Below are 24,937 nucleotides of genomic sequence, written 5' to 3'. Positions count from 1 at the left end.
AGTGGAATGTGGGGGGGGGATGTCAGAAGTAAACAGAAAAGAGATGCCAGAGGATTCACTTTAAACATTGGTGCTTTAATTGTGCTGTTAGTCTCATTCACACAGAGGCTATACTGTACACAGGTTAGTATAACAGATTTTTCAGTTACCAGACCTCTGTATGATGTATATCCTTAAGAGAAAACCCATAATGCTCATCTTATTACAAAACTGAATTTAAGATTTTTAACATTAAATATTGCAACAGTCTGATATTTGTTTACAAATGTGCTTCTCTACATATAAATTTGTTTAAATATCTAGACATTGGGATTTGTTAAGCAATTTTCAAAAGTCCTCTGTTTCAAGAGAACGTGCTCTCGCTTGATTTCTGTTAAGGAAACAAACATAGCATTGTGCAGTGTATTAATACATACAGCAGATAGAACTGTAAAAAAAGATTGCCCTAAACTACGTCATCTTGATACCAAGTGTCACTAGTACAAAAACTCATTCTCTATGCAAGTATTTAATATGTTCATGAGTGGCTATATTTCATACGCTTTCAATAAGCCAGTAATTTTTCCAGTAAGTCATATGGTGAGGTCAGCTGTGAGGAAGCTTCACAGTTTAGATTTTATCACAGACCAAGCGCTTTTCTTATTACTTGCCAAAAAAATACACTTGGGAAAAGGCCTGTTTTTAAGTTACTGAATGTGTTATTGTCGAATCTTTCATCATACTTTCATTCTCTCTTTCCACACCAGTGTAGCTTTGGGCAAAAGGAGTTCTTTTTACATTTTAAAAACATCCAAAAAGCATGGACAACGTTTCACTCGAGAAAAGATTACTTTTTTTTTTAAACATAAAAAAAAATGTCAGAAAACAACTTTTTGTCCTTTGCTTTAATATTGCTAAGAGATGGAAAAGAGGGAGACAAAGCGTCTTCTACATACTTGGACACAACCCCTCCCCTGGCTCACGCTGGCTACTGGCTGCTGCTGTCGCGGCACAGAAAAATGCGAAACAAAAAAAATAACAATAACTCGGACCACCACCAGACAGGAAACAGGAACAGCTCTAAAGGAAAGAGGGGCTAAAATATTGTAATTTCACTGCACTCGAGTGGAACTGAGCAGAAAGTGGTTTCTGTTTGGCAGCGGTGCCGCCTGTCGTCTCCGCTTTTACGGGGTGCAGATCTGGGTTTCCACCACAAACTTGTTCTCGAAGTGGCGGATCTTGAAGCAGTCGAGGGCTTCGCGCTTCTGCATGCCTGTGGTTGGTGACAGAACAGCACATTTGCCCGCTCAGTCAGCGATTTTCCAAAGGACGGTAGGGGTGGTTAAGGCAAGGTTACTGTGAACTACTACATCAGCAAATGTGTCCAATCTTTTTTATTAATTCAAGTGATACATAAATAACATTCACTATATTTTCTGTCCACATAGTGGAACACCATACAATCTCAAGATCTTGGAATGTTCCCCATAAAAACGTTTTGAGTTTATTGTGTGTGTGTGTGTGTGTACTCACCAATCACAGTATCTCTCCTCTGCAGCTTGTAGGTGTCCTTGCCTTTGCACAGGCTGTAGATGAAGTAGCCCAGCTGCTCCACGTTGTCCAGCCTCTCAGTCACGATCATCTGTTCATGCACCAAGTAGGACTGGGGCAGATAGGTTCCCGCCTGATGAGGAAGAGACACACATGTAACCTGTGTCTCTGGAGGCAACATGGAGAGTGAGGTATACACACACAAACAGTTCTGCCCTCAGAACTGTTACACTCACACCGCCGTTAACCTACGCCTTAACTTCAGGCATGAAGACCACAGGTGCCAACACTGGTCAAACGTGGTGTTTGGAAGGTGGGCTTTACACTATGCGTGCATCAGGTTCCATCACACACAGTAATACCTATGAAGTAGCAGCATACTGCATATACACACACACACACACACACACACACACACACACACTGTATACAACATACAGCACACACAATAGTGACAAGTATGTATACCAGGAGCACACACACACACATACAGACACACACACATACAGACACACACATCACAGCAGGCAGGTCATCTCTTCCCTGAATTAAATGAGGCCTGGTGACCTGATGTACCTTAATGTTGACAAGCAGCTCCAGGAAGTCTTTGGGTGGCATGACGATGGAGGTGTTGAGAGGGATCACATAGCATTTGTTCAGGTTGAGGTCCAGATAGGCAGTCAGGCGCTGAGTCAGAAAATGTATTACTTAACACATTTGCCAATATATTCCTATACATAAATAGATATCAATGGCCATACCAGTTATTACCAAAATGATTTTGCTAGAGTTAGAGACTGAACTTGAAAGCATATCGTTGGGAAATGTCCCAAGGTTCCTTCAGTGTAAATAAGTGTTATATTGTGTATATAATAAGTGCAGCTGAAATGGTACTATGCCATCTGTCTACTCAAAGAGTGTGCTTAATTCAAAGGGAACTAAATGTGTGAACACCACATGGACCTTCCTCTGTGTGTTGTGAGCATGTCTGTGCTCTCACCCTGTTGAAGTCGTGGACGATGTCGGCGGGGTCACTGTTGCTGAACTCGGGCACGGGCACGTTAATGAACTCCACCTCGTCGTCCTCCAGGAAGCGCACGGTCTCCTGGATACGGCGCAGCTGAGACGGCAGGTCCTCGGGGATGGCCACCTCCTCCTCCGGGATCATGTAGTCCTCCTCCATGTAGTCCACTCCGCAGAAGTACACAGGGCCCTCCTGAGACGGAAAGGAAGAAAAGGGGATAGTCAAGTCAGAGAGAGAGAAATGAAAATCAGGCGCATGAAACATCTGAAAAATTTCACCAGCTTCCCCCTCCTACCCATCCATCTTCTCCAGCATTAACAGTTTAAATCTCTCATGAATTGTCCCAAATCTTCGCAGTGCAATGAAAGCGGGGTAATTCATCAGCGCATTTGGTCCAAGAGGACAGAAGCCAGAAATCTGGTAGCAATACAGAAGCCAACAGTTCATAAGCATTGGGAGGCGCATAATCATCATCCATCATCATGAATATAATCAGAAGAAGCTGCATTATCGGCTATGTTTACATGCACATTAAATATCAGTGATGGGAAATGGTTGAAGTTATTGTCTTTTACTGCTGGCGCATGGTTTCCCTGCTATTTGACAGCTATGAAAGATGGACTTAGATACACAACAAAACTAGTGGTTTTAGGTTTGCACTGGTCAGATGCAACCCACGGCTCTAGCAAAGATCTTGATGATAGATCCCAAAGGATGTTATTTTTTCTTCTCTTTTGATTTTAATCTTTATATGCCTATCTCGCTCAAATTTAAAAAAAATATATTATTCATGTCAGCTCATTGATGAGCCTGATTAGCTGGTGTTTATAATGACACACAAGATACGATGAACATGTTCAATCTACTGATTCTGGGGCAGGTGTCAGCCACAAGGTCTTGTGGATGAGACTGCTGCTGCGGCAGTCATGCTGACATCAGGCTTTCGTATTATGAGGTTTCCAGGCATGAGGTGCTCGACCACACAGCTCTGACTACCATGATACATTCGCACTTGCAGTCATTTTTTTTTTAACTTCACAGAATTCTGTCCTATCACACAGTGGGCTCATCATCATGAATATAATCAGAAGATTAGATAGAGGTAGATATACAGTTATGGCAAATAATTCTCGACACTTCCGAGTATTTCAGTAGTAGTAGTTTCTCAGAAACAAGTGATTAAGTATTAGAGTGGATGGCATATTGCATGTACTATAACTGGAATAAAAAATATTTAAATTTAAATTTGGGAGTGTGCATGTAAACGTCGCCTTTGGTTGTAGCAGGTAAAGATTGCGATAAACCTGCAGGAGGACCCACACAAACCTCATGGAGATAATCATACTCATCACCACCACCTCCTCCCACATTCAGATGGGCTTTTATTTGGAAATTATTATCCATGCGCCCTACCTCCTGAAAAGGGAAAACCTTACAATTACCACCCGGGGAAATGTTGCGGCACAGCAGGGCAGAGTCATGTATGGTGTGTGTGTGTGTGTGTGTGTGTGGTCAGTGCTGCGCTTACCGCATGGTAGTACTTGAACAGGTACGCTCCGCCGACAACCACCCCGGAGAGCAGCAGAGCCAGGCCCAGACACATGCACCAGCACCAGGCTCGGGACTGCTGACGGACACGCACACCCTCCTCAACATCCTACAGAGAGGGATAGAGAGAGGGGGAAGGGCGAGACAGGTAGAGAGGGAGAGAAAACAAAGAAGCGGAAAAAAACAAATAGTTTATTAGTACGGCTACCTTTATGCAGTAATACTCTACTACTACTACTCTACTCAGCCCGAGTTCTCATTAGCATACTTGCTTAGCCTAATGCTAACCCTGCCTGACCCAACAGGTGCAATTTGCTATTGCTATTCATGTCCTACAGTTACATGTACAGATTTAAAAGGTCCCCTTATGAGAATCTGTCTATTCACTTTCTTGCATCCAGTTATTAAGGAGAGCTGTCTACCCCCCTCAGCAGATCTGAAGCTCTGATCTGGTGTTAATGCATGCCAGGTGTGAGGCGCCATCCCTGTGCATAGTGACATCAGCTGCTAGTTGTGATTGATCTCTTGGTTTTTTTTTCTCAGTTGCAGATACCCTCTCCTCTTACTTGCCAGAGTCAATGAGCTGGAGGTCTTATGTAACACGCATGCACACACACGCCGTTAATCCAGCCTTTCATCCCGTTCGCCTCAGTTTGACCTCTCCGCTGATCTTAGACGCGCTGCGCACGCTCCCTGGCTAGATTATCTACGCCGCACTCGGCATTTCATCCGGGCTTTGCTCCTTCACTCTTGCTTTCCTTCCACAGATGCTCGACCTCCTCCCTCCCGTTCCAACTTCCTCCTCCATCTTGTTTTCCCCCCCTCCCTCCCTCTTACAAACTTGACTCTTTCCATGCATCCGCCATGCTTTCACTTTCAGTCTCTCACTCCCCGCCTCTCTCGGCTCATTGCATTGGTCTGTTCCTCAGCCCACGCGATGGCACCAGTGTGTAGGCGTTAAGAAAGAGCCCCGCGGCAATTCTGTCCAAAGCACCGCAGAAAAAAAAGCCAGAGAGGAATGGAGAGGAGATAAATTCCCCCTCTGATTGCGATACAGCCTTTGGTCTGAGCCCTTCAGTGGTGAAGGTTTCACTTCTGCTTTGAGAGGGGCCAGTGAACATGCATGTTTGAGAAGATAGCACTGTGGTGGAAGAGACGACTGGGGGGGCGGGGGCAGTTCAGTCCTCACCCAATCCAGCGACAGGATTCACATGAGTCACTGACACACTCCAACTGCGGTTCAAAGTCTCTGGGGGAGTTAGTGTTGCTGTAGGTTGAGTGCATTATTGCCAATTGTTGCATCTGTGTACGTGTCTATGTGTGTGCCTGTGCCTGTGTCTGTGTCTGTGGGTGGGTGTGTGTGTGTGTGTGTGTCTGAGTGTATGCCTGTATCTGTGTGTAAGTGTGTGCATGCGCTAATGAGGGCAGGGAACATGTTGAGGGCTGTTCAGTGCAGTGTGTCGTCCAAAACAAAGGATTTGTTTGGGAGATGCTGGCAGGGTCATATCTCTCTCTAGAGACTAACTGGAGAAAACACACACACACACACACACACACACACACACACACACACACACACACGACGAGCAGAACATCTGTTGGTAATATGGTGAAAGTTATGGCGTGGAACGGAAACAATGTTATTTTGATTCATCAGTGCGACGTTTGCTTATGGCTACAGCACCCATAAGTGAAACTTGTGACAGTTCAGATAAAATGCTCACAGAAATGTTCACTTTGCTGCTGTTTGCAGTTTCAGTATCACTAACAAAGGGCTTTGAGGAGAGTCAAAACAAGTGACTTGGCTCAAAAGGGGAAGCGGAACACATGTAGGGCGGTTCAGAGAGGAAGCACTAGATTTTCCCCTTGAGACACACACACAAACAAATCCACCCCCCTTTACTGTCAAAATACTAGCCTGCTGTTGTCACTAATAATTCTAGTCAGAATATGAGTCTGATACTGCTCCATTGGGCTGTGATTATGAGGCGTGTTTCAACCGAACCAGGAAAAAAATGCCTCTTCGCTCAATTGGATAGACCTACAACCAATCAGCTCTCCAGCGGAAGCCATGTTGGTTGAAAACGAATTCAACCCAAGCGCTCTTTGGTGACGTGGTTGATTACGTTACTGTTGATCATCTGTCCATCATCGTATAAAGCCCGCCCTGACAATTTGATTGGTCCGAACAGCTTCTGATCGGGCATAGTTTCTCCCCAACGGAGCAATGCCAGACCGAACTTCCCAACCTCAAATGTTGTGGGCGGGGCTAAGTTTGGCTGGCACCAGGCTATCAAAATACCATCCCAGCAGATGTTTTCAGTGTCTTTTGTTTTGTATATTGGGTGGAGTAACACAATGAGTCCTTAACAAGCTACAGTGGAGCTTAACCATATTTAGGCTGTTTATGTCACTGCTATGATACCTGTGATCAACAAAGCCCATGTTGGTATTAGTACTGGCAATAACATGCAACAATAAGCTCATTTCCCAGGCACAGTATCATCATGGCACATCTCTTCGGTCCCTTTCTCTCGCTCCACAGTGGAAAAACCTCTCCAGAAGGAGGCTGTCCCTTCGGCCAGAGTGCCCAACAACTGTTTATCACTTCTGGGTCACTGGGTTTATTTACCCTTTAGAAAACAACAACACCTTTCTGTTCTTTCATTTTCTAAAAGGTTTCTTACTTGCCTAATAAGGCTTACTAAGGTATCCGAGGGTCTCATTAACACTGGCATCACACAGCCAGACTATTGGCTGTAGTATTTTGAGAAGAGGGAACATGTCTGGAACCAAGATGTTGACACTTTGGCCATGGAACGCAGCGAAACCCACCAGAGACAAGACAAGTTTTCCACCCACAACGTACTCACAAGGGCACCATTAACCACGGCTCTTTTCCAGTGTATTCTTCACAACTAGATTAAGCTGTGTCATCATGAGGCGTCCGATAAGACTAGAACATTTCAAGGCCAGTTATGGCTATAATTGTTCCCAGCCACAGTTCAACCAAATTACCACCCTCAATTATACCAGATGCACACTGTAATACAGCCCACATCTGGCTACAGGCCTTTAAACAAGAGGAAATGGAGCACTTCACTGTAACCTTCCATGTGACCTACAGTCTGCTAAGCTGTAGAGAAGTCTTGCAACAGGGTTCTCCTGCTGCAGGTATTGTATTTAGGCATAACATTAAGCTGACAAGTTCCTAGAGAAGACTATGAATAGCGCGCAGACACACACACGTTCACTTCCTGTTTAAGAATATCCAGAACTGCTTCAGAGCTATGATTTGTATAACAGTGAAACAGGCATTGCGTCAGTTGCAGGTCTCCAGGGTGATGAGCTGTCTTGTGGGTGGTGTGTGAGAGTGTGTCTGGGCGTGCAAGAGAGAGCGTGAGAGAAAGAGAGAATGGAGGAGACAGAGTGAGGGGGAGAGAGAGAGAGAGTGTGTGTGTGTGTGTGTGCTCTGAGCTAAGCATTTAACTCACAACACAAGCAAGCCGATACATGCTGTGCTGCATGCTCCAGAACCCACATAAGAGATGAATGTGCGTATCAGAAGAACACACACACACACACACACACACACACACTAATAACCAATAACCAGGACAGGTCAAACAATACAGGGCCTAAGGCTTGCTTACTCACTCACAGTCTCAAAAACTCAGCGTACCATCCAGATAGTATATTATGCCCACAGCCCTCTCTGTGTAAGGTTTCCTACGCGTGGGCGGTGTTGGCTCATGACCAACAACCTCAATGATCACAGTTGGCCTTTGATGTGGTGGCGCTCACCTGTTGACTGTATTAGAAATTATGCGAATTGCAAATGTTATTGCGTAAAGTGCATGTCATGTGAAGTATGAAGAAGGACTGGGGTGATTGTTTTTATGTCCTTGATAATATAGTGTGCTGGAACAGAGTGATCCTCCCTGTTCTTCTCATCTCAGTAACTCTTTTAAATAAACACTGCCTGTGAGAGACTTCATCTGATTCTTACAGACTGCTTGCTTGTCACTCTGTGTGTTTCTGATCCTTCTGACAATATGTAGGTCTGTTTGTCTGTCTTTCTATCCTTCATACTCTCTCTCCATATTTCACTGTCCTTGTTGGTGGAAACGGAGAAATATCTAGGTTTGCCGGTTATCATTCACTCGTTCTAGCGCTCTCTAACTAGCTTCTGTGGGATATGGCATAAAAATACCTCCTGCCGGCTGGCCACTGTTGCCATGGGAGATTACCGTTTAATCTCTCACACTTCACGTTAGACCATCCGAAACATGCTTATGCTGCCCTCACCTCTCCTGGCCTCGACTGCTTCCTTAAGAATCTGCTCTCGTAAGCCATCTCGCTTCCTTCCCTTTCCCCTACTTCTGATGACTCTAGTTCTATGGAAACAGTCATCTTGGCTGTCTAATATGTTGTAATGGTCCACCTAGTTCTACACTTCACCAAATCATTGCTCTCAGCACTAAAGGACATCATGTTACAAGTCTTTTTTTTTCTTTTCAAGACACAGAGGGCAGAGAGAACAGATGGTGAAGCTACCAGGTGGAGAAAGAAGATCAGCTGGATGGTATTTTACTAAAGGGCCAAATCACTGTTCGTATGATAGAATATTACAGAATTTCCCAACTGTAGGGAGGTCATTATGATCCCAGCAGGTTATTCAGGTTACCCATTAACCTATGAGGGCGTGGACGGTTTACGTATTTACACTGCACTTTGAACCCATGCTGAGAAAGGCCTGTTTAGGTTACACCGTTTTATATGAGCAAGTTAGTTTCGTTAAGAGTACATCAACAATCTTTTTTCTATAGACCTGCCCGCAAACTCTCCACTTGAAGCGGAAGTTGTTATAAAACTCCCACGAAATCTTCGCCTCTCAGATTGCGCATGAAACCCACTTCCATCTTATCTACTCGTGATTCACACGAAATTTGTGTCATCAAATTAACGACGACGCCAAAACCGTCTAAATTCACACCATCTCAACATCAACAGATGGTGCTATTTCAAGGCTCCACGCAAGGACTTCCAACAAAGTGCCAAGTCAGAGAGACGAACAGAAGGCAAAGATGTGTCATACCAGGGACAGTCTGACACCTCGATTCATTATTCTTATAATACATGTTCACGCACTAATTTATAGACCTCGTAGCTACTGCGCGACTTCCGCCTTTGAATGCTACTTATCCACCCTCCATACTTATACAACGAACCCAAAAGGCGAAGAGAAGGGAAACATCGTTGTACCTCGGCATATAAACAGTCGGGTTCATCGGAAGTCATATTTACAGAGCTTGATTTTGTAAAAACCTGACATAGGCTAAGACCTATCTCACTTTAGTCTTTGCACTATGCTCTAAACCGTTCCAGATTAAGATCTTTTCGATCATTGCCAGGAAGAAGGAAAACATTCCAAGGGAAGCTTTGGACAACACGATATTACGTGTGTAAATGTTCGTAACCTGAAAGTGCTCAATTACCACAGGTCAACTGTATTGTTTTCCAGCAAGTCGACATGTTTGTCAACGACTAGGTTGCAACTTCCCTCAGTGTTTGAGCAACTGAGAGACTGAGTACATTCTGTGTAGTCAGCCATTTTTCTTACAGCCTAGGATTAGTCAAAACAGACTAAGTGTTGGACAATGCAGGTCAAAAACAAACCGGACAGTGCCACAAACTTTTCGCATGAAAAGGGTTAGACCTACCTTGCATTAGTTCTAATTTGCATAAATTACGGACAAGCGTGCACTAAATAATTTCGTCTCACCTCAACTCGAAAGACGAAACCGTAGCTCAATGTAATCGACACTCCTGGAGGCCCTGAATTTGTTTAAGCAGCGCTCACCATTTATTTTTCAAATAGTGGCAAAGGCATTGCAAACGTTAAATCAACAACACTGTTGGTTGGTGTGATATGGCCATCCAGTGTAGGCTACCTGAATCATAATCACACACAAAACGGTTTTCACAGTTCATCGACAGAGGTTGAAATAATAAAATCATTGACGTTAAACTTACACAATCGGTAGGGATCAGTGCCTCCTCTTTCCCATCTTTCTTCAGGTCCTTTTGTCCAAGAGCAGCATTGAACGTTAATTTCACCATTGTGGAAAATATAAGCGGGCGAAATCTCTCCTCGTACGTAGGTCAACCTCTTCTGTAAGTACCCAGACTAGCAATGACGCATTTTGAACACGGCAAGGCAAGAGATCATAATACCGAAGTCACCACCAGGGGGCATACTTTCCTGATCAAAGTAGATAAGATTAACAGTGTACCTTATCCTTCAAGTCTCACGTTCTCAGTGCACGAACTATGATAAAATATTTTTACATTTAAGATATTCCAGCATCTGAATTAATGATCACACATGGCTTACTTTCTCCAAACATGTTTATTATTAAAGCAGAAGACGTAGAACTGGTAGTGGTAGCAAAGGAATGAGGTTGGCAAGCACACACACAACCAGTGAAGATAGGTGTTGGAGGCTTTGTAGTTAAATCAACCACAACGCTTCTGCTGGATTTTGGTTTTTCGAGGACGGTCACTCAAAGAAGCTTTAAATGGGTTGTCTGAGGCTGTTGAAAAAGTGAGCCAGTGGTTATGGCTGAGGCACTCACAGACTACTTGGGGCCATGTTAATTAACCTGTGGTACATGAAGATGCCTGTTGTCACAAGATGTTTGGGTGCCTAAAGTGACCAGGGTTCGTATCCCAGGAACCTAATCCAGGTTCATAATCCAGGGGTGCTCTCCCACCCCCAACCCCCTACCTTACCCTAACCTGGTTTTGTATCAAATTCCTATCCTTACCCTTTGGTGTTGTTGCTGTGCTTGTTGTTGTTGCTAAGTATCGATATGATGGTTGTAATACGCCCTGTTGTGTTATAACATTTAGGCTAATTTGTTGGGTATGAGCATGTGACAGTGAGAGGTTTGGCCGCAGTGGGAAGTCCCCATCCAATAGCACAAGAAATTGTCCTTGGTGAAAGTTATGGTCTTTGTAAAGTAACCCCTGCATGTCCTGGATGGCACTTTACATGCGCTCTAGAAGTTTAGTGGGATAATCTGAAAAAGCTATGGGACGAGCTGAAGAACTCTTAAAAGTTCCCAATATGACATTTCTGTGCAGGAGTGTAGACCTGATGTCTCACAAAGGTTCCGTTGGAAAACCTCCTTCATGAGAGGTGCTGAACAGCTGAACTGTTTGTGGTGGTCTTTTTTTCTACTGAACTCCTCCTGAAGTTGCAGAGTGTAGCTCACTTTTACGCCACTGTCATAAATACAAATCGCGCTTCAAGACCCCCTAATGGACAGTGTACACATGTATTTTTTTTACCAGCTGAAGGATATGGAACTCGTTCAAAAGACTAATTACAAACATTCACTTCCCATTTGAAAGTCCTTTAAATGGATGGTATCCTTGTTGTCTTAGACAGGCTAGAGGCAGGAAAAGCTGCTCTTCAGGGGGAAGGTTGTCCCACCGTACCCAATTCCATCCTAAAAAGAACACATACAGTTTATAGTGCACTGTGCAACTCTCCCTCTTGCCTGTGTGTGTGTGTACATATTTGTGTATATATTTTGTCTTATCATACTATGACTATGATGACATTATAATGATGTTCAAGATCATCTGTGACAGTCTGAGTAATACCTATATGATTACACATTCACCAAATGGATTACTGTAGTTGTAATAGTCAATGATATATAAAGCTCTTATGCCAGAAGTATGTTTAAAGCTTGTGTGCACTGGGTAGTAAGTGTTAGTTTGCAACAAAGTGTTTGTGTAAAAACACTACATAACATTGGAAAAAAAAATACAAATGAACACATTACAAAAACTACACAAAGTACACAATATACACTAAGCTGTGTGTCTGTTGGTACTGATGCTGCAAGGTACTGGAATGTAATGGGTTACAAAACAAGTCTGCAGAGTTAAGCTAAATATACACACATTACACACATGAATAAGCTACAGAGTTATAGTGTAAAAATGTAAATACTGGGCAGTGGGCATATCCACAAGCGCCCTTCGTTGGTCAGAGTGGGAGGGTACTATACAAATATATTTTCATGACAAACATCACAGTTCATAAGCACCTTCATTCTTCTCGGGTTCCATATTCATAGGCTCTTGTGAAAGATCTCTGTCCAGTTCGCCCTGCATAAAGATGGTGATGTAGTGGTAATTTTCCTCTAGCTTGATAGAATTAGCCACGGATGCATAGTGGATGTTCTTCAGATGCACCCCTGCCTCCTCCATTACCTCTCTCTGTGCACATTCCTCCCATGTTTCTCTGACGGCAGGGAAAGCAGTTCAGGCGTTTACAAACATCTCCATTATCCCTTAGAACCTGTAGGCTATTTTTACGTGTGTTTTTTTTATAGATTTATTTACATTTCAAATTCAAAGTTGATTTATGAGCATCACTGTGTACCGTGTCACCAAAGCTACAGAACAAAATAATAATACACTCAGTGTAAGTGTAATGTCACAGTGTAAACCTCAAAACATTGTGCACTTACCCAAACTCTATGTGGCCACCAGGCAACTGGTAGGCACCTTTACCAACGGAACCTTTTCTTTTACCCAAGAGAACACAACATGGGTTTAGCGAATCTGTAACGATCACACCAAGACCAACCCCAGGGCGCTTAGGACTGCAGTTTCGGACAGCTGTCTCTGCCATTTTAGAGACCCTGAAGAACAGAAAAGTGTTTAATAAATTGAATTTCGATCACTGCATTGGGGGAACATTCTATCATTACAAACTAAATACACTGTACCCCAATTGTCAAGTTACACATCAACACTCCAATGAACTCACTGTAAACCCCTGTATGGAATCAATCTGACAAGGAACATACTGAACGAAGGGTCGTCCACAGATTCGACGAGTAAATGTAATTGGAAAATATCTAGATAGTGTTATTTAAGATCAAATGACAGGTCTACAATTATTTCACATCGCATGCAATCATAGTACCGCATTTCTTGAAAGGAAAAGTCTCATCTGGGATATTAATTCACTGCGCATGGGCAAAAATGACGTTGACTGTTTCTGCGCAAGCGTTGTCAGTGATTTGTTTTTCTCCGCTGCTGCTAGTGGAGAGAGGAACATGGCGACGTCCCTGATTTGTGGCCGGTTGTCCGCTGGACTTAGGAATTCCGGGTCCAGGACAACTTTAAGCTCAGCAACTAAGGTTAGTTGGCGTTGAGGTGAAAATTCAAAAGCCAGGCCCTATTTTTGGTGTTTAGTAGTTGTCCTCCATTGACCTCTTGGGTTGAATTTCCTTAGTAGCAACAGCTAACGGTAGTTAGCTCCCTAGCTAGCTAGGGTCACATTTGACATTAACTGACGTTAGCTAGGTAGCTTTACTGGTCAACAGTTAACGTTTCTGTGTTCTGTTAACATTCCGTGGCATACTGGCAAAATGTCGATTACATCGTCATGTTTACATAACAAATACAAGTGTCGTTTTGAGAAGGATGAGAAATTAAAGCAGTGATCTGTGCAGCTGACGGATGAGCACTGTGTCTATGAATCAGTTTGACCTCCACGGGATGGTGCTTTTAAATGGACGTGGTCTGGCTTTCTCAACGGATTGTCAACTCTGCTCTAGCGCAACACTGCTGATAGGACTTCACCTACGATTGTAGCCATACATCATCTCTAGCTAATATTGACGTCTTAACCTTAGCTAGCATTTCGGGCTAGTGCTGGTGGTAAGTTAACAGCATCAGCTTGTGTTGTAGTTCATTAATGCCACTCAGTTTACCAACCGAAAACAATCATCGTTGCTAACGTTAGTATCTGATATATAACCACGCCCTTTTCGTTTTGAAGTTATTTTTGGAGTCAAATCGGAATACCGCAAGGTTGTCCTTGCTGCACGTTTGGTCATCGTCTCTTCTGTGCGTTTTTCCTCAGGTCCTCGCTGGTGCCACCGGTCTGTTCGGCGGACATGGCTCCCAGCAGCCTCCCCTGGCTATGCAACAGCAGCAGAGGCACCTGTCGCTGCATGAGTACATGAGCATCGGGCTGCTGAAGGAAGCTGGCATATGCGTGCCCGAAGGCATGGTGGCCACCACATCTGAAGAGGCCTACTCTGTTGCCAAGCAGATTGGTAAGGCCACAGACACTGACATGTCAACATGAGTAAGCACAGACAGAACACAAATGTAAAGTGCATTCATTATACATAACCATAAGAGGTAGAGATAAACAAGGCGGTAGAAACCCTGAACAAATCAGGGAGGAGGGCACTGCTGGACATGGGCCCAGCCCTATCCCTTTCTTTGATGATGATGGTGTTATAAACCTAGTTTTATGGAAGAGTGAAAGAGGTTGACCCCAAGGCCAAATTAACCAACATAGGTTGCACAAGACTAGTAGCCTTGACCAGTGACCAGAGCCATTACTCGTCTTAACACTTAGCTCTGCACTCGCTCAATTCTATGACTGCCTGTCAGATTTCAGTCATTTAAGATCTAATTCTTGTTTACTCCAATTAGTCCAATTTCTTCTTCATGATGAAGAGGTATGAGAGAGAAAAGGTTATCTCTCTCCCTGTTGTCTTGCTATTTTTGTGGTGACTGGACACCCATGTGTCTATACTATACACGCCATTAAGAGACAAAAATAGCCTGTAAAAGTTCGAGACAGGCCTCTCACACTGTGTTGGTAATTTGTGGAGGAACTGTACCTCGTGAGCCCAGCACTTTCCCCATTTTCCCAGGGTTTGTAAGTGGAGTGTGTATAGACCCAACCTGCTTTTATTTGTTATTATGTGTTTATATCTTTGAAGTGTCTTTTCTCTGGCACTGAAGTCTAAACATAGTGAGGTTCAGGCTGCTGTCCTGCTTGCCACACACTCAGCAGAGGAGCAGCAACTGTCCCTGTCTGTGATAGATGTCGACAGGGTCAGCACCTCAAACACACAGGTCCATTCCTGTTATGTGAGAGCGAGCGAGAGAGTGTGTGTGTGTGTGTGTGTGTGTGTGTGTGTGTGTGTGATAGTGAGAGAGAGTGCGTGTGTGTGTGCGTGTGTGTGTGTGTGTGTGTGTGTGTGTGTGTGTGTGTGTGTGTGTGTGTGTGTGTGTGTGTGTGTGTGTGTGTGTGTGTGTGTGTGTGTGTGTGTGTGTTTGTGTCCACTGAATGTGATCCCCACTGGCTCCACTTGTCAGCGTTGTTACTGAGTTTTTCATCCATATTTCGTTTAATCATGTCTAGTAGGGGTGGGAATCTCTTGGCACCTCACGATTCGATTCCGATTCAGAGGTCAACGATTCGATTCTAAACCGATTCTCGATTCTAAACCGATTATCGATTCTAAACCGATTATCGATTATCAATTCTAAACCGATAAAACGATTATCGATGCATCTCGATTTTTAAAACATTTGAGTTTGCTACTCAGAGTCTCAAATCACTTCCTACTTTTGTGTTTGATAATTAAAGAAAATCAACAGATCTATTTTTTTTATTAGAGAAAAAGTGTGTCCTTGTCACAATTATGACTTTCTATGAACAATGCAATAATCGATGCAGCTTGCATTTCAACACAAAATGAATGTGTAAAAAAAAAAAAAAAAAAAAAAAATATTAATTTTTTTTTTAATTAAAAAATCGATTATGAACTTTTCTGAATCGAGACAGAATCGTTCTAGAGAGAATCGAGAGAAATCGAAAAATCCATTTTTCCCCCCACCCCTAATGTCTAGTGTCCAGCCCCCGAATGCTGATAAGGCTGTTCACAAACCTTTTGCTTTTCTTCTGTCTTGGTTGCGGTCGGGGTGAAAGGTGAACAGCTGGAGCATGACAGATGTACTTCACATCCACCCTGAGCTTGCAGTAGACAGTTAAGAACATGCCCCCAGTCCTAGTATTGCCATTAATGTGAAGTTTGAAGAAGTTCTAGTTTAACATGGGGAACACATAATGGGAAATGGTTTCTGTCATCAGTCTGCAGTATGATGGTGTTTCAGATTCATACGAAGTCAGATGCAGATATGTATCTGTAAGTTGGGAAATGATGAATTGTGGGAATGGAACAATACGAAATACTCCTGTATGTCATCAGACATGGTACCACTACGAAGTGGCGTGTGTGTGTGTGTTTAGACGAGTTCTCAGAAAATGTCCTTGAAGTGTGATTGGGAAACTTCCTCATACAGAACCCAGAAGCAGGATTCTGCTGTGAGAAGGATGTGTGTGTATTTTATTTCTCCACCTCACTCTCTTTCTCTCTCCACCTATCTCTCCCTCTACCTCTCTCCCTTTCACCCCCCCCCCCCTCTGTCTCTCTCTCGCTCTGTCTTTCTCTCTCTATCTCCCCCTCTCTTTCTCTGTCTTTCTGTCTTTCTCTCCCTCTCTCTCTCTCTCTCTCTCTCTCAGGTTCTAAGGACCTGGTGGTGAAGGCGCAGGTGCTGGCTGGAGGCAGAGGGAAAGGCACATTTGAGGGGGGTCTGAAGGGAGGAGTGAGGATTGTTTACTCGTGAGTTGATTTTATTTTTTATTTTTATTTGTTTGTTTGGTATATCACCATCAGGGTCCTTTTCTGTATTACCCTGACTGTTTCCTGTTTTCTCTCTCGTTCTCCTCCTCTCTTCTTCTTTTATTCGATTCCTTTCTGCCATTGCACACGTTTTGCTTTCTGTTTCTCTCGCTCTCTCTCTCTCTCTCTCTCTCTCTCTCTCTCTCTCTCTCTCTCTCTTTCTCCATGTCTCTTCTACCCTCTCTGTTTTGGTCATTCTTTCACCCTACCCCCCAATTCTATCTTTCTCTATTTGTTGCCTTTGGTGCTCTCCTGTTTCCCTCTTTCCCTGCACTTCTTTCCCTGCACTCCTTTTTTCTCTCTCTCTCTCAGGCCTGAAGAGGCCCGTGACATCTCCTCTCAGATGATTGGAAAGAAGCTCTACACCAAACAGACTGGGGAGGCGGGCCGCATCTGCAACCAGGTGTTCATCTGTGAGCGCCGCTACCCCCGTCGGGAGTACTACTTCGCCATCACCATGGAGAGGTCCTTCCAGGTGAGGGGGATGGGGGTGAGGGTGGGGGTCACCATAAGCATCAGGAATGAACTCGGGTTGGACCAGCAGGCCTGGCAATGACAGTGGATTGACACTAGGACTGTATTAAGTATATGAAGAGATGATTCTGTTTATACTGTACGTATTTGATGATGTTGTAAGCCCTGTAATCAGTGTTTCCATCAAGAATGTTAGGTTAGGTGAAAGGGTTTGTGTTCCTATCTGGGTCCTTGTTTGTCTGTCTCCTGTGAATCACCTGTGGTAGAGAGCCACCATTACTGTACTAAGTGCCTACTGCCTAAGTGATGATTGCAGGTTTGCATATGTGCAGGCGCCCCAGTCCACCTCATGCATAATCTATTTCCACCAACAATGCCTGACTCCCGATTTGGTCTCCTACCAGAGTGGAACTCAGTACTACTCATGAATCATCAACAGAATCTGTGCACTGATGCTTAACTACATACTACATGTACATTTGGCTTGTTTGGACATGACAACAAAAATGCTGCTTGTCAGGTGTGTCTCAGAAAGTTTCCAGAACTCTTACGTCCGGGCAAGTTTGTAATCTGCCCCTTAGAGAGTCACTGTAGGGCTTGGCTGTAGGACACCTGGTCACCCTGTGTGAGCCGTTGAGCCGTGGACAGGACTTAGTGAGGAGAGGAAGATCCATGAATACACAGAGGAACATTGAAACAGAGTGCTGGAGGTCAAAAATCATTACTGGAGCATGCAGGCATCCAGTGGAGATTTGAGATCATAGGAATGGCAGGTAGTGGATGCCTATAGTAGGCGCATATTGATGATTTTAGCACAACCTCAATCAGCTGGAGACTATTACACCTTTACACCACTAGGGGGCGAAAGGTCTACACAGAATTATTGCCCAAATTATTTTTCGAAGCTTTTCTTGTTGCTGTCTGTGACTGAATTAATGGATAACTAGAGCTGTCTGAATCCGAATTCTGTCTCAAGCAACCAAGCCTTTGGTCTTCGTTTGTTTAATGTTTTTATTTACTGTTTATGTTTGTGGTCAGGGCCCAGTGCTAATTGGCAGCTCTCAGGGAGGTGTGAACATCGAGGACGTGGCAGCAGAGAACCCGGACGCCATTGTCAAGGAGCCAATCGACATCATGGAGGGCATAAAGAAGGAGCAGGCTGTCAGGGTATGAGAGTCGTCTCCTCCTCCTCCTCTTCCTCTTCCACCTCGTCCTCGTCCTTCTCCCCTTCCTCTTCCTTCTCCTCTTCCTTCTCCTCCACCATCTCCTTCTCTTCCTCCTCCTCCACCACCACTTTATCTTCCTCTTGCTTCTCCTCCTTCTCGTCCTCCTTCTCCTCCTCCTCCTCCTCCTCCTCCACCTCCTCCTGACGTGCCTGGCTCACATGCTCAGGGCTTAAGCTCCCATCTCACTGGCTGACTCTGGGCTTCCCTCCTGAATGGGATCAGAGCTAATCTGGCACCACATTTGACTGCGGGGGGAAAATCCCCAGTAAATGAAACGTCGTCTTTAGCAGTTCAGGGTTGTATGGTCACACACACACACACACACACACACACACACACACACACACACACACACACACACATACACCTTATATTAAATACCTGACTCACGGTTAGAATATGTTTTTTCTTTTTTTACTTCTTAGTGTATGTTAAACCTCTCTTTCTCTGTCTCTCTCTCCCCCTGTGTGTCTCTCTCTCTGTGTCTCGCACTCTCTCTCTGTGTCTCTCTCCTCTGTGTACACCTCGGTCATTCTGTAGCTGGCTGAGAAGATGGGCTTTCCAAAAGCTTTGATTAATGATGCATCAGAGAGTATCATTAAACTCTACAATGTCTTTATCCAATACGACGCCTCCATGTTGGAGATCAACCCAATGGTGGAGGACTCCGATGGCCAGGGTGAGAATTGAAGCCTTGCTGCTTACGCATGATAACCACTATCACACTGCTTACATGTCCCTAATCCTAATATACACACGATCCTATGTGACTACTTTATGGAACAATGACCAATTGTTTTCTTACTTTCACTTGTACATAATATTATATACATATACATTATATGTATTATTTAAATACATTGCATATAAATAACACCATACTGGACACTTCTTCACATTTGTCTTGCCGTACTATTCACAAATCTGATTCATACTGTATATTTCATATCTCACTCGCTCCTCTCTCTCTCTCTCTCTCTCTCTCTCTCTCTCTCTCTCTCTCTCTCTCTCCTTTGTGTCTCTGACATGACAGTGATGTGCATGGATGCTAAGCTCAACTTTGACTCGAATGCGGCATACCGACAGAAGAAGGTGTTCGACATGCAGGACTGGTCTCAGGAGGACCCACGTGACCGGCAGGCGGCCAAGGCCGACCTCAACTACATTGGCCTAGATGGCACCATTGGCTGCCTGGGTCAGTACAGTGCAGCCTACTTCTAATTGCCATTGTGTCATTTGGAGCATAGCAAAGTTATAATCATAATCACAGTTACCCTTATTTAATTTGGAGCGTAGCAAAGATATATTTATACCCAGTTACCATTGTGTCATTTTGAAAGTAGCACTGACAGGCAGAGCAGAAAGAAGGGTAGGAGTGGAAAGATTTGTTTTGACGTCTCTGTCCAATGCAGGCTCGATTAGTAAGACTCGACTAGATAAGATGACTAGGGTCGCCTTAACGTATCATGACATAATGCAAGTTTTCAATCTTGTAGTGTTAAGTGGCTGTTTGCTGTTTGTCTTTGTTCCAGTTAACGGAGCTGGTTTGGCTATGGCCACCATGGATATCATCAAGCTCCATGGCGGCACCCCGGCCAACTTCCTGGATGTGGGGGGTGGAGCCACGGCGCACCAGGTGACAGAAGCCTTCAAGCTCATCACTTCCGACAAAAAGGTACCGCACAGTGTGTGTGTGTGTGTGCGTGTGTGTGGCTTCTGTCCTTGGAGTGTATTTGAGTGTTGCTTTTTTGCGAAAGTGTGTTTTTTACATAACATCAGACATGACTGCAGGGCCTGTGGAATAGTACTGCCCGTTTGTGTTCAGCCGAGCGATTCAAAGTGTTCTTGAATGGTCTATTTGAAACTGTGCTTTGTAATACATACATGGCTGCTCACAAAGACAGTGGGTTATTGATTGTTATTGAGTCTGGGTCCTTCTACAAATTACATTGTCTCAATGTGGGTGGTGTCTCTGTCTCTGTCTCTATCTCTATCTCTGTCTCTCTCTCTGTCTCTCTCTCTGTCTGTTTCTCTATCTCTGTCTCTGTCTGTCTCTGACTGTGTCTCTGTCTCTATTTCTGTCTCTGTCCGTGTCTCTGTTTGTCTCTATCTCTGTCTCTGTCTCTGCAGTGGTGGAAAAAGTATTCAGATCATTCACTTAAGTAAAAGTACCAACATAGCAATGTAAAAATACGCCATTACAAGTAGAAGTCCTGCATGAAATATCCCACTTTAGTAAAAGTACTAGCCACAAATTTAGCAGCAAAAAGTAGTTAAAGTATTAAAGTAAAAGTACTAGGTTAGTCCCTCTGATTGATATATTATTATATTATCATTATATGGTAACACTTTACTTTTGGGAACAAATGTTAGCCATTATCATTAACACATAACGAATTAGTGTCTGTATTAGAGCCCAATAAGGTCTGCATTAAGCACCATTAATCATTTATTAGGCCAATATTCACCAATTTCTTAATCTCACTGAATATGTCTAAATCTTGGTACATCCTTAATAGCCAACTAGTTGGTCAACCTAAGCTTACTGATATATAGGAAGGATCAAAACAGAAGGTTTATAGCCTTTTAATATGCTCTCTGAATATGCCACTTATAGTGGCAGAATAGTTGTAGAATAGCTATTCCTACCTGCAAGCTTTACTTTACCAACAGGTCCATCTTCTTGTCGCACAAGACAGAGAAATCTGTCAGAGCCTGATGGATGCTTATGGAAAAGGTCTGTGTCTTGTGTAAACATAAGATGGTTAATTTGGAGGGGTGTGGTAAAGTACTTTGGATGCATGTCGTATGTTGTATGTATGAGAAATTGTCTTTCTAAATAACAATTTCAAACTCACAAGGATTTCATCCTTTTTACGTTGTCGTTAAAAAAAGATCAGCCTTCACTTTAGCACAAGGAACCTGTTTTAATAATGAGAAAAATGAGCTATTTAAATGTTATTAAGGATGATTGTGTTTAGTCGGAGTGCCTCATTTTCATCATTTCAGTCTGATTTTATGGAAAGTAATCCTTCACTTTCGCACAGGGAACTTATGTTGGATCAGTAATGATATACTATGTAGGCATGACTGATTGAAGTGCACTCATTGCTCTTGAGTCACCACTAGCAGCCTGGGTGAGTACTATTACCATTACTTGGACCTGCTGTGCCACTGCACTGCTGTGCCATCGTTTGGCAGCAGGAATACCTATTGTACCTTACCACTCCTCTCCAAAGTAACCATCTTGTTATTACACAAGACACAGACCTTTTCCATAAGCATCCATCAGGCTCTGACAGATGTCTCTGTCTTCTGAGACAAGAAGATGGACCTGTTGGTAAAGTAAAGCTTGTAGGTGGAGCTAGTTTGAACTACTTTATATAGCGTTTTATATACAGGGACCCCAGATAAATCTCAGGGGTCGTGAGATGATTAATGGGAGAAGAAAGAAGTAAAAACAAAGTTCTGATATACAAATCTGTTTATAGTTTCTCAACGGTAATCTTTGTTTTTTGGTGAGATGAGATATGTTGAGAACATTTATTGAAACGTTTTGAGTGAAAAATCACTGTTTGGTGGAGCTGTTACTGTTAGCATAGACATCTGATGTCTGACTCGGACTACACACTGCTTTCTGTAAGACGTCAAAGGCCAAAACTTTTGGAAACCACTGGTTTAATCTTTAACAATCTGTTGTATTTTAAAAGCTATATCATCCATTGTGTAAAATCTTCATCTTAAAAGTAACTAGTGACTAAAGCTGTCAAATAAAAGTATTGGAGTAGAAAGTACAATGTTTCCCTCTGAAATGTAATGAAGTGGAAGTATAAAGTAGCATACAATGGAATACCTATTGTACAATTATTCTCAGAACATACGACTTGCGTCCAAAGTATCTTACCACGCCCCTCCAAAGTAACCATCTTGTTATTACACAAGACACAGACCTTTTCCATGAGCATCCATCAGGCTCTGACAGATGTATCTTGTCTTGTGAGACAAGAAGATGGACCTGTTGGTAAAGTAAAGCTTGCAGGTAGGAATAGCTATTCAACAACTATTCTGCCACTATAAGTGGCATATTCAGAGAACATATTAAAAGGCTATAAACCTTCTGTTTTGATCCTTGATATATATCAGTAAGCTTAGGTTAAGACCAACTAGTTGGTTATTAAGGATGTGACGTGTACTCATGTAATGGAGTGGAAGAATAAAGTAGCATAAAATGGAAATACTTAAGTAAAGTACAAGAACCTCAGAATTGTTCTTAAGTACAGTACTTGAGTAAATGTTACTCAATGTAAAAAGTTTCTTTTGACCACTGTCTTTGTGTCTGTCTGTCTGTCTGTGTTTCATCTGTTTGATTTTGATCTGTTTTGTGTGTGTTTGTTGAACAGGTCCAGGCTATCATGGTGAACATCTTTGGAGGCATCATGAGGTGTGATGTCATTGCTCAGGGCATCATCATGGCTGTCACAGACCTGGAACTGAAGATCCCCATCGTGGTGCGGTTACAAGGTGAGAGACCCCAGACACACAAACTGTCAACACCGTCGAGACCCCAGAAAAGACAACATTCCCCCTCAGAGAGCTGGAACAAATCTTTCCGCTCATGAAACGTGTTCTGTTTTTTCACCCTGTGTGTATCTGTGTGTGGATGCTTGCGTCAGGGACGAGAGTGGATGATGCAAAAGCTCTGATTGCTGCCAGCCCTCTGAAGATCCTGGCCTGTGATGATCTGGACGAGGCTGCAAAGATGGTGAGACTCTGCCCCAACTCCACTGGAGAAATACTGTGTGCGCGTGCGCGTGCGAGACCACTGGATTGGGTAAACACATAATGGTCTCTCTCTCTCTCTTAATCTGTGATTCTTTCTTTCTTTCTTTCTGTCTCTCTCTCAGGTTGTTAAGCTTTCTGAAATCGTATCGTTGGCCAAGCAGGCCCAGGTGGACATCACGTTCCAGCTGCCCATCTAAAACCGCACCGGCATCCGACCCCCTACACACACACACACACACACACACACACACACACACACCTTTTTGAAACCTCATCCCTTGGTCCTCCCAAAAACTCTGTTGATCATCACTCTACCCCCCCCCCCCCCACACACCCACACACCCACACACCCACACACACACTACCTGTTGCTATTGTTTCAAGTCCAGCTGCTTGCATGATATCCTTATCCTTCCCATACCTGCTTCAAAGCTTCCAAAGACATCTTCATAGCCTACCCTCATTGTAAGACTGTAAGACCCTGTGGACTCATAGCCTTGTCTAAAGTCAAGTCACCCCCCCCCCCCCCCACTGATGGCATATATTAGATCGGTTGAAATGTTACTTGTGTCGGACGACCTCTTTTTTTTTTATTTCATCGTGTTTGTTTTCAATTTCTTTTTCGCTTGAGGATGAACTATTTATGCAGGACTATTTATATTCATGACCAGGGAAGAGGCCAAGCCGTTCTAAGCAATGTCGATGACACTGGTTCTGCTGCCTTTCACAAGGTGTTTCATTAAAGTCCTTCCCCCCACCCCTACTTGGCTATCGCTTAAGAGTGTACGTCCCAGTTTCCCGAGAGCACTATTTTATCACGCACAAACAAGACCTCCCTTCCCCTCATCCTGCTCACGTTGAAACCTGTGGTTGTCTGATTTCATATTATTGTGTTGCAGGATTGTTACCTGTTTCTCATCCACTTTTCAAACGATATTTGGTACTTATGTTTTTTTTGGGGGGGAGGGGGAAATGAGTCTGCACTGCTTTTGCTGAATAGTACATTCTCCACGGAGTCGTGGGTTTTTTGTTTCGAGTTTACATTAGGGGAATGACTGTGGCCCTGTGGTTGTAGTTACATGCAAAAAATTCAACATCTAATAAACCCTGAAACATCAGCCCAGTGAAGAGTGCCTTGGTGGGAGGTGGGGGTAGAGAGAGGGAGAGGTGTTGTAGAAGGGTGGTGTTTAAGAGCCTGTGTGTCTTCCTATCAACCCCTGGGGCAAAAAGGCAAACGGTTTGGGTCGTGTGAGGCAGGTATGATTTGTATGTGTACTGACATTGGAGGGTTGTCGGGGGTGCACAGGATCCAGGATACACAATCACAGTCTCTATGTTGTAAGTGGGAGCGTCACACTTAGTTTTATTTCTGGTCTTACTGGACGTAAATGAACCCTCTGACAGAATGATTGTTGAAGAAGATCCTCTCAATTGACCTATATCTTCTTTTGGCTGTATTAAAATTAATCTAAGCATTATGTCTGTAAACAGATAGGTCTGTTATCTTGTTTTGTCTTTCTGAGGAAAATGTCCCTCTCCTTATTCACCTGAAGAGACTTTTTGTGGCTGAGATGGCTTTCACCCGAGGTTTAGAATGAGCCAGACCTGAGCCAAGTTATAAGTTAAAATAGCATAGTCAAAATGCAGGTGTGTGTAAGAGAGCAGTCAAACCCACACCCTCTCAGCAGTGTTCTCACCAACTTTCCTTAAGCCTGGGTAGAAAGACAACCTTTTCTCAGTATAATTAATTTATAAAGTTTCAGGGCATA

At 43.6% G+C, this 24,937-nt stretch overlaps 3 protein-coding genes across 6 annotated transcripts; 1 reads left to right on the top strand and 2 right to left on the bottom strand.

The window, feature by feature from the left end:
* Positions 1–54: 54 nt before the first annotated feature.
* On the bottom strand, positions 55–10,322 carry itm2ba (integral membrane protein 2Ba). 2 transcript variants are annotated; one of them, XM_012823426.2, is made up of 7 exons: positions 10,139–10,322; positions 4,083–4,211; positions 3,881–3,970; positions 2,531–2,746; positions 2,107–2,217; positions 1,513–1,663; positions 55–1,252 (listed from the first exon to the last, which is right to left on the bottom strand). In XM_012823426.2, exons 1-7 carry the CDS (start codon positions 10,223–10,225, stop codon positions 1,164–1,166), a joined length of 873 nt encoding a protein of 290 aa, XP_012678880.1. In that variant the 5' UTR covers positions 10,226–10,322; the 3' UTR covers positions 55–1,163. The 2 variants fall into 2 exon arrangements, with proteins under 2 accessions (XP_012678880.1, XP_012678881.1); XM_012823427.2 differs by lacking the exon at positions 3,881–3,970.
* A 173-nt stretch (positions 10,323–10,495) lies between these two features.
* nudt15 (nudix (nucleoside diphosphate linked moiety X)-type motif 15) lies at positions 10,496–13,170 on the bottom strand. Of its 3 annotated transcripts, none has more exons than XM_031559003.1 (4): positions 13,116–13,170; positions 12,655–12,828; positions 12,229–12,425; positions 10,496–11,619 (listed from the first exon to the last, which is right to left on the bottom strand). In XM_031559003.1, the coding sequence occupies exons 1-4, from the start codon at positions 13,118–13,120 to the stop codon at positions 11,504–11,506; spliced, it is 492 nt and encodes a 163-aa protein (XP_031414863.1). In that variant the 5' UTR covers positions 13,121–13,170; the 3' UTR covers positions 10,496–11,503. The 3 variants fall into 3 exon arrangements, with proteins under 3 accessions (XP_031414863.1, XP_031414862.1, XP_012678856.1); XM_031559002.1 differs by having other exon boundaries at positions 12,957–13,143; XM_012823402.2 differs by having other exon boundaries at positions 12,997–13,143.
* Positions 13,171–13,190: 20 nt separating this feature from the next.
* Positions 13,191–24,646, top strand: sucla2 (succinate-CoA ligase ADP-forming subunit beta). Its single transcript, XM_012823424.3, has 11 exons — positions 13,191–13,332; positions 14,061–14,256; positions 16,527–16,626; positions 16,999–17,161; positions 18,199–18,327; positions 18,927–19,065; positions 19,420–19,581; positions 19,919–20,061; positions 22,787–22,907; positions 23,060–23,148; positions 23,291–24,646. Exons 1-11 carry the CDS (start codon positions 13,249–13,251, stop codon positions 23,363–23,365), a joined length of 1,401 nt encoding a protein of 466 aa, XP_012678878.1. The 5' UTR covers positions 13,191–13,248; the 3' UTR covers positions 23,366–24,646.
* The last annotated feature ends 291 nt before the right edge of the window (positions 24,647–24,937 follow it).

The sequence above is a fragment of the Clupea harengus genome, chromosome 21 (genome assembly GCF_900700415.2).
Source record: "Clupea harengus chromosome 21, Ch_v2.0.2, whole genome shotgun sequence".
In the NCBI taxonomy this organism is placed as follows: domain Eukaryota; kingdom Metazoa; phylum Chordata; class Actinopteri; order Clupeiformes; family Clupeidae; genus Clupea; species Clupea harengus.
The sequence above is the reverse complement of the archived record's forward strand: the minus strand, read 5'-3'. Positions and strand labels throughout refer to the sequence as shown.

Coding starts and splice junctions, on each gene's coding strand:
- sucla2 (XM_012823424.3), top strand. CDS start 13,249: ATGGCGACGTCCCTGATTTGTGGCCGGTTGTCCGCTGGACTTAGGAAT. Junction 19,582..19,918: donor TGGCACCATTGGCTGCCTGG/GTCAGTACAGTG, acceptor TCTTTGTTCCAG/TTAACGGAGCTGGTTTGGCT. Junction 23,149..23,290: donor TGGACGAGGCTGCAAAGATG/GTGAGACTCTGC, acceptor TCTCTCTCTCAG/GTTGTTAAGCTTTCTGAAAT.
- nudt15 (XM_031559002.1), bottom strand. CDS start 12,994: ATGTTCCTTGTCAGATTGATTCCATACAGGGGTTTACA. Junction 12,829..12,956: donor ATTCCATACAGGGGTTTACA/GTGAGTTCATTG, acceptor TCTGTTCTTCAG/GGTCTCTAAAATGGCAGAGA. Junction 12,426..12,654: donor GGTGGCCACATAGAGTTTGG/GTAAGTGCACAA, acceptor CCCTGCCGTCAG/AGAAACATGGGAGGAATGTG.
- itm2ba (XM_012823426.2), bottom strand. CDS start 10,225: ATGGTGAAATTAACGTTCAATGCTGCTCTTGGACAAAAGGACCTGAAG. Junction 4,212..10,138: donor CACTGATCCCTACCGATTGT/GTAAGTTTAACG, acceptor CCCTCTCTGTAG/GATGTTGAGGAGGGTGTGCG. Junction 1,664..2,106: donor AGCTGCTTGTCAACATTAAG/GTACATCAGGTC, acceptor CTTCCTCATCAG/GCGGGAACCTATCTGCCCCA.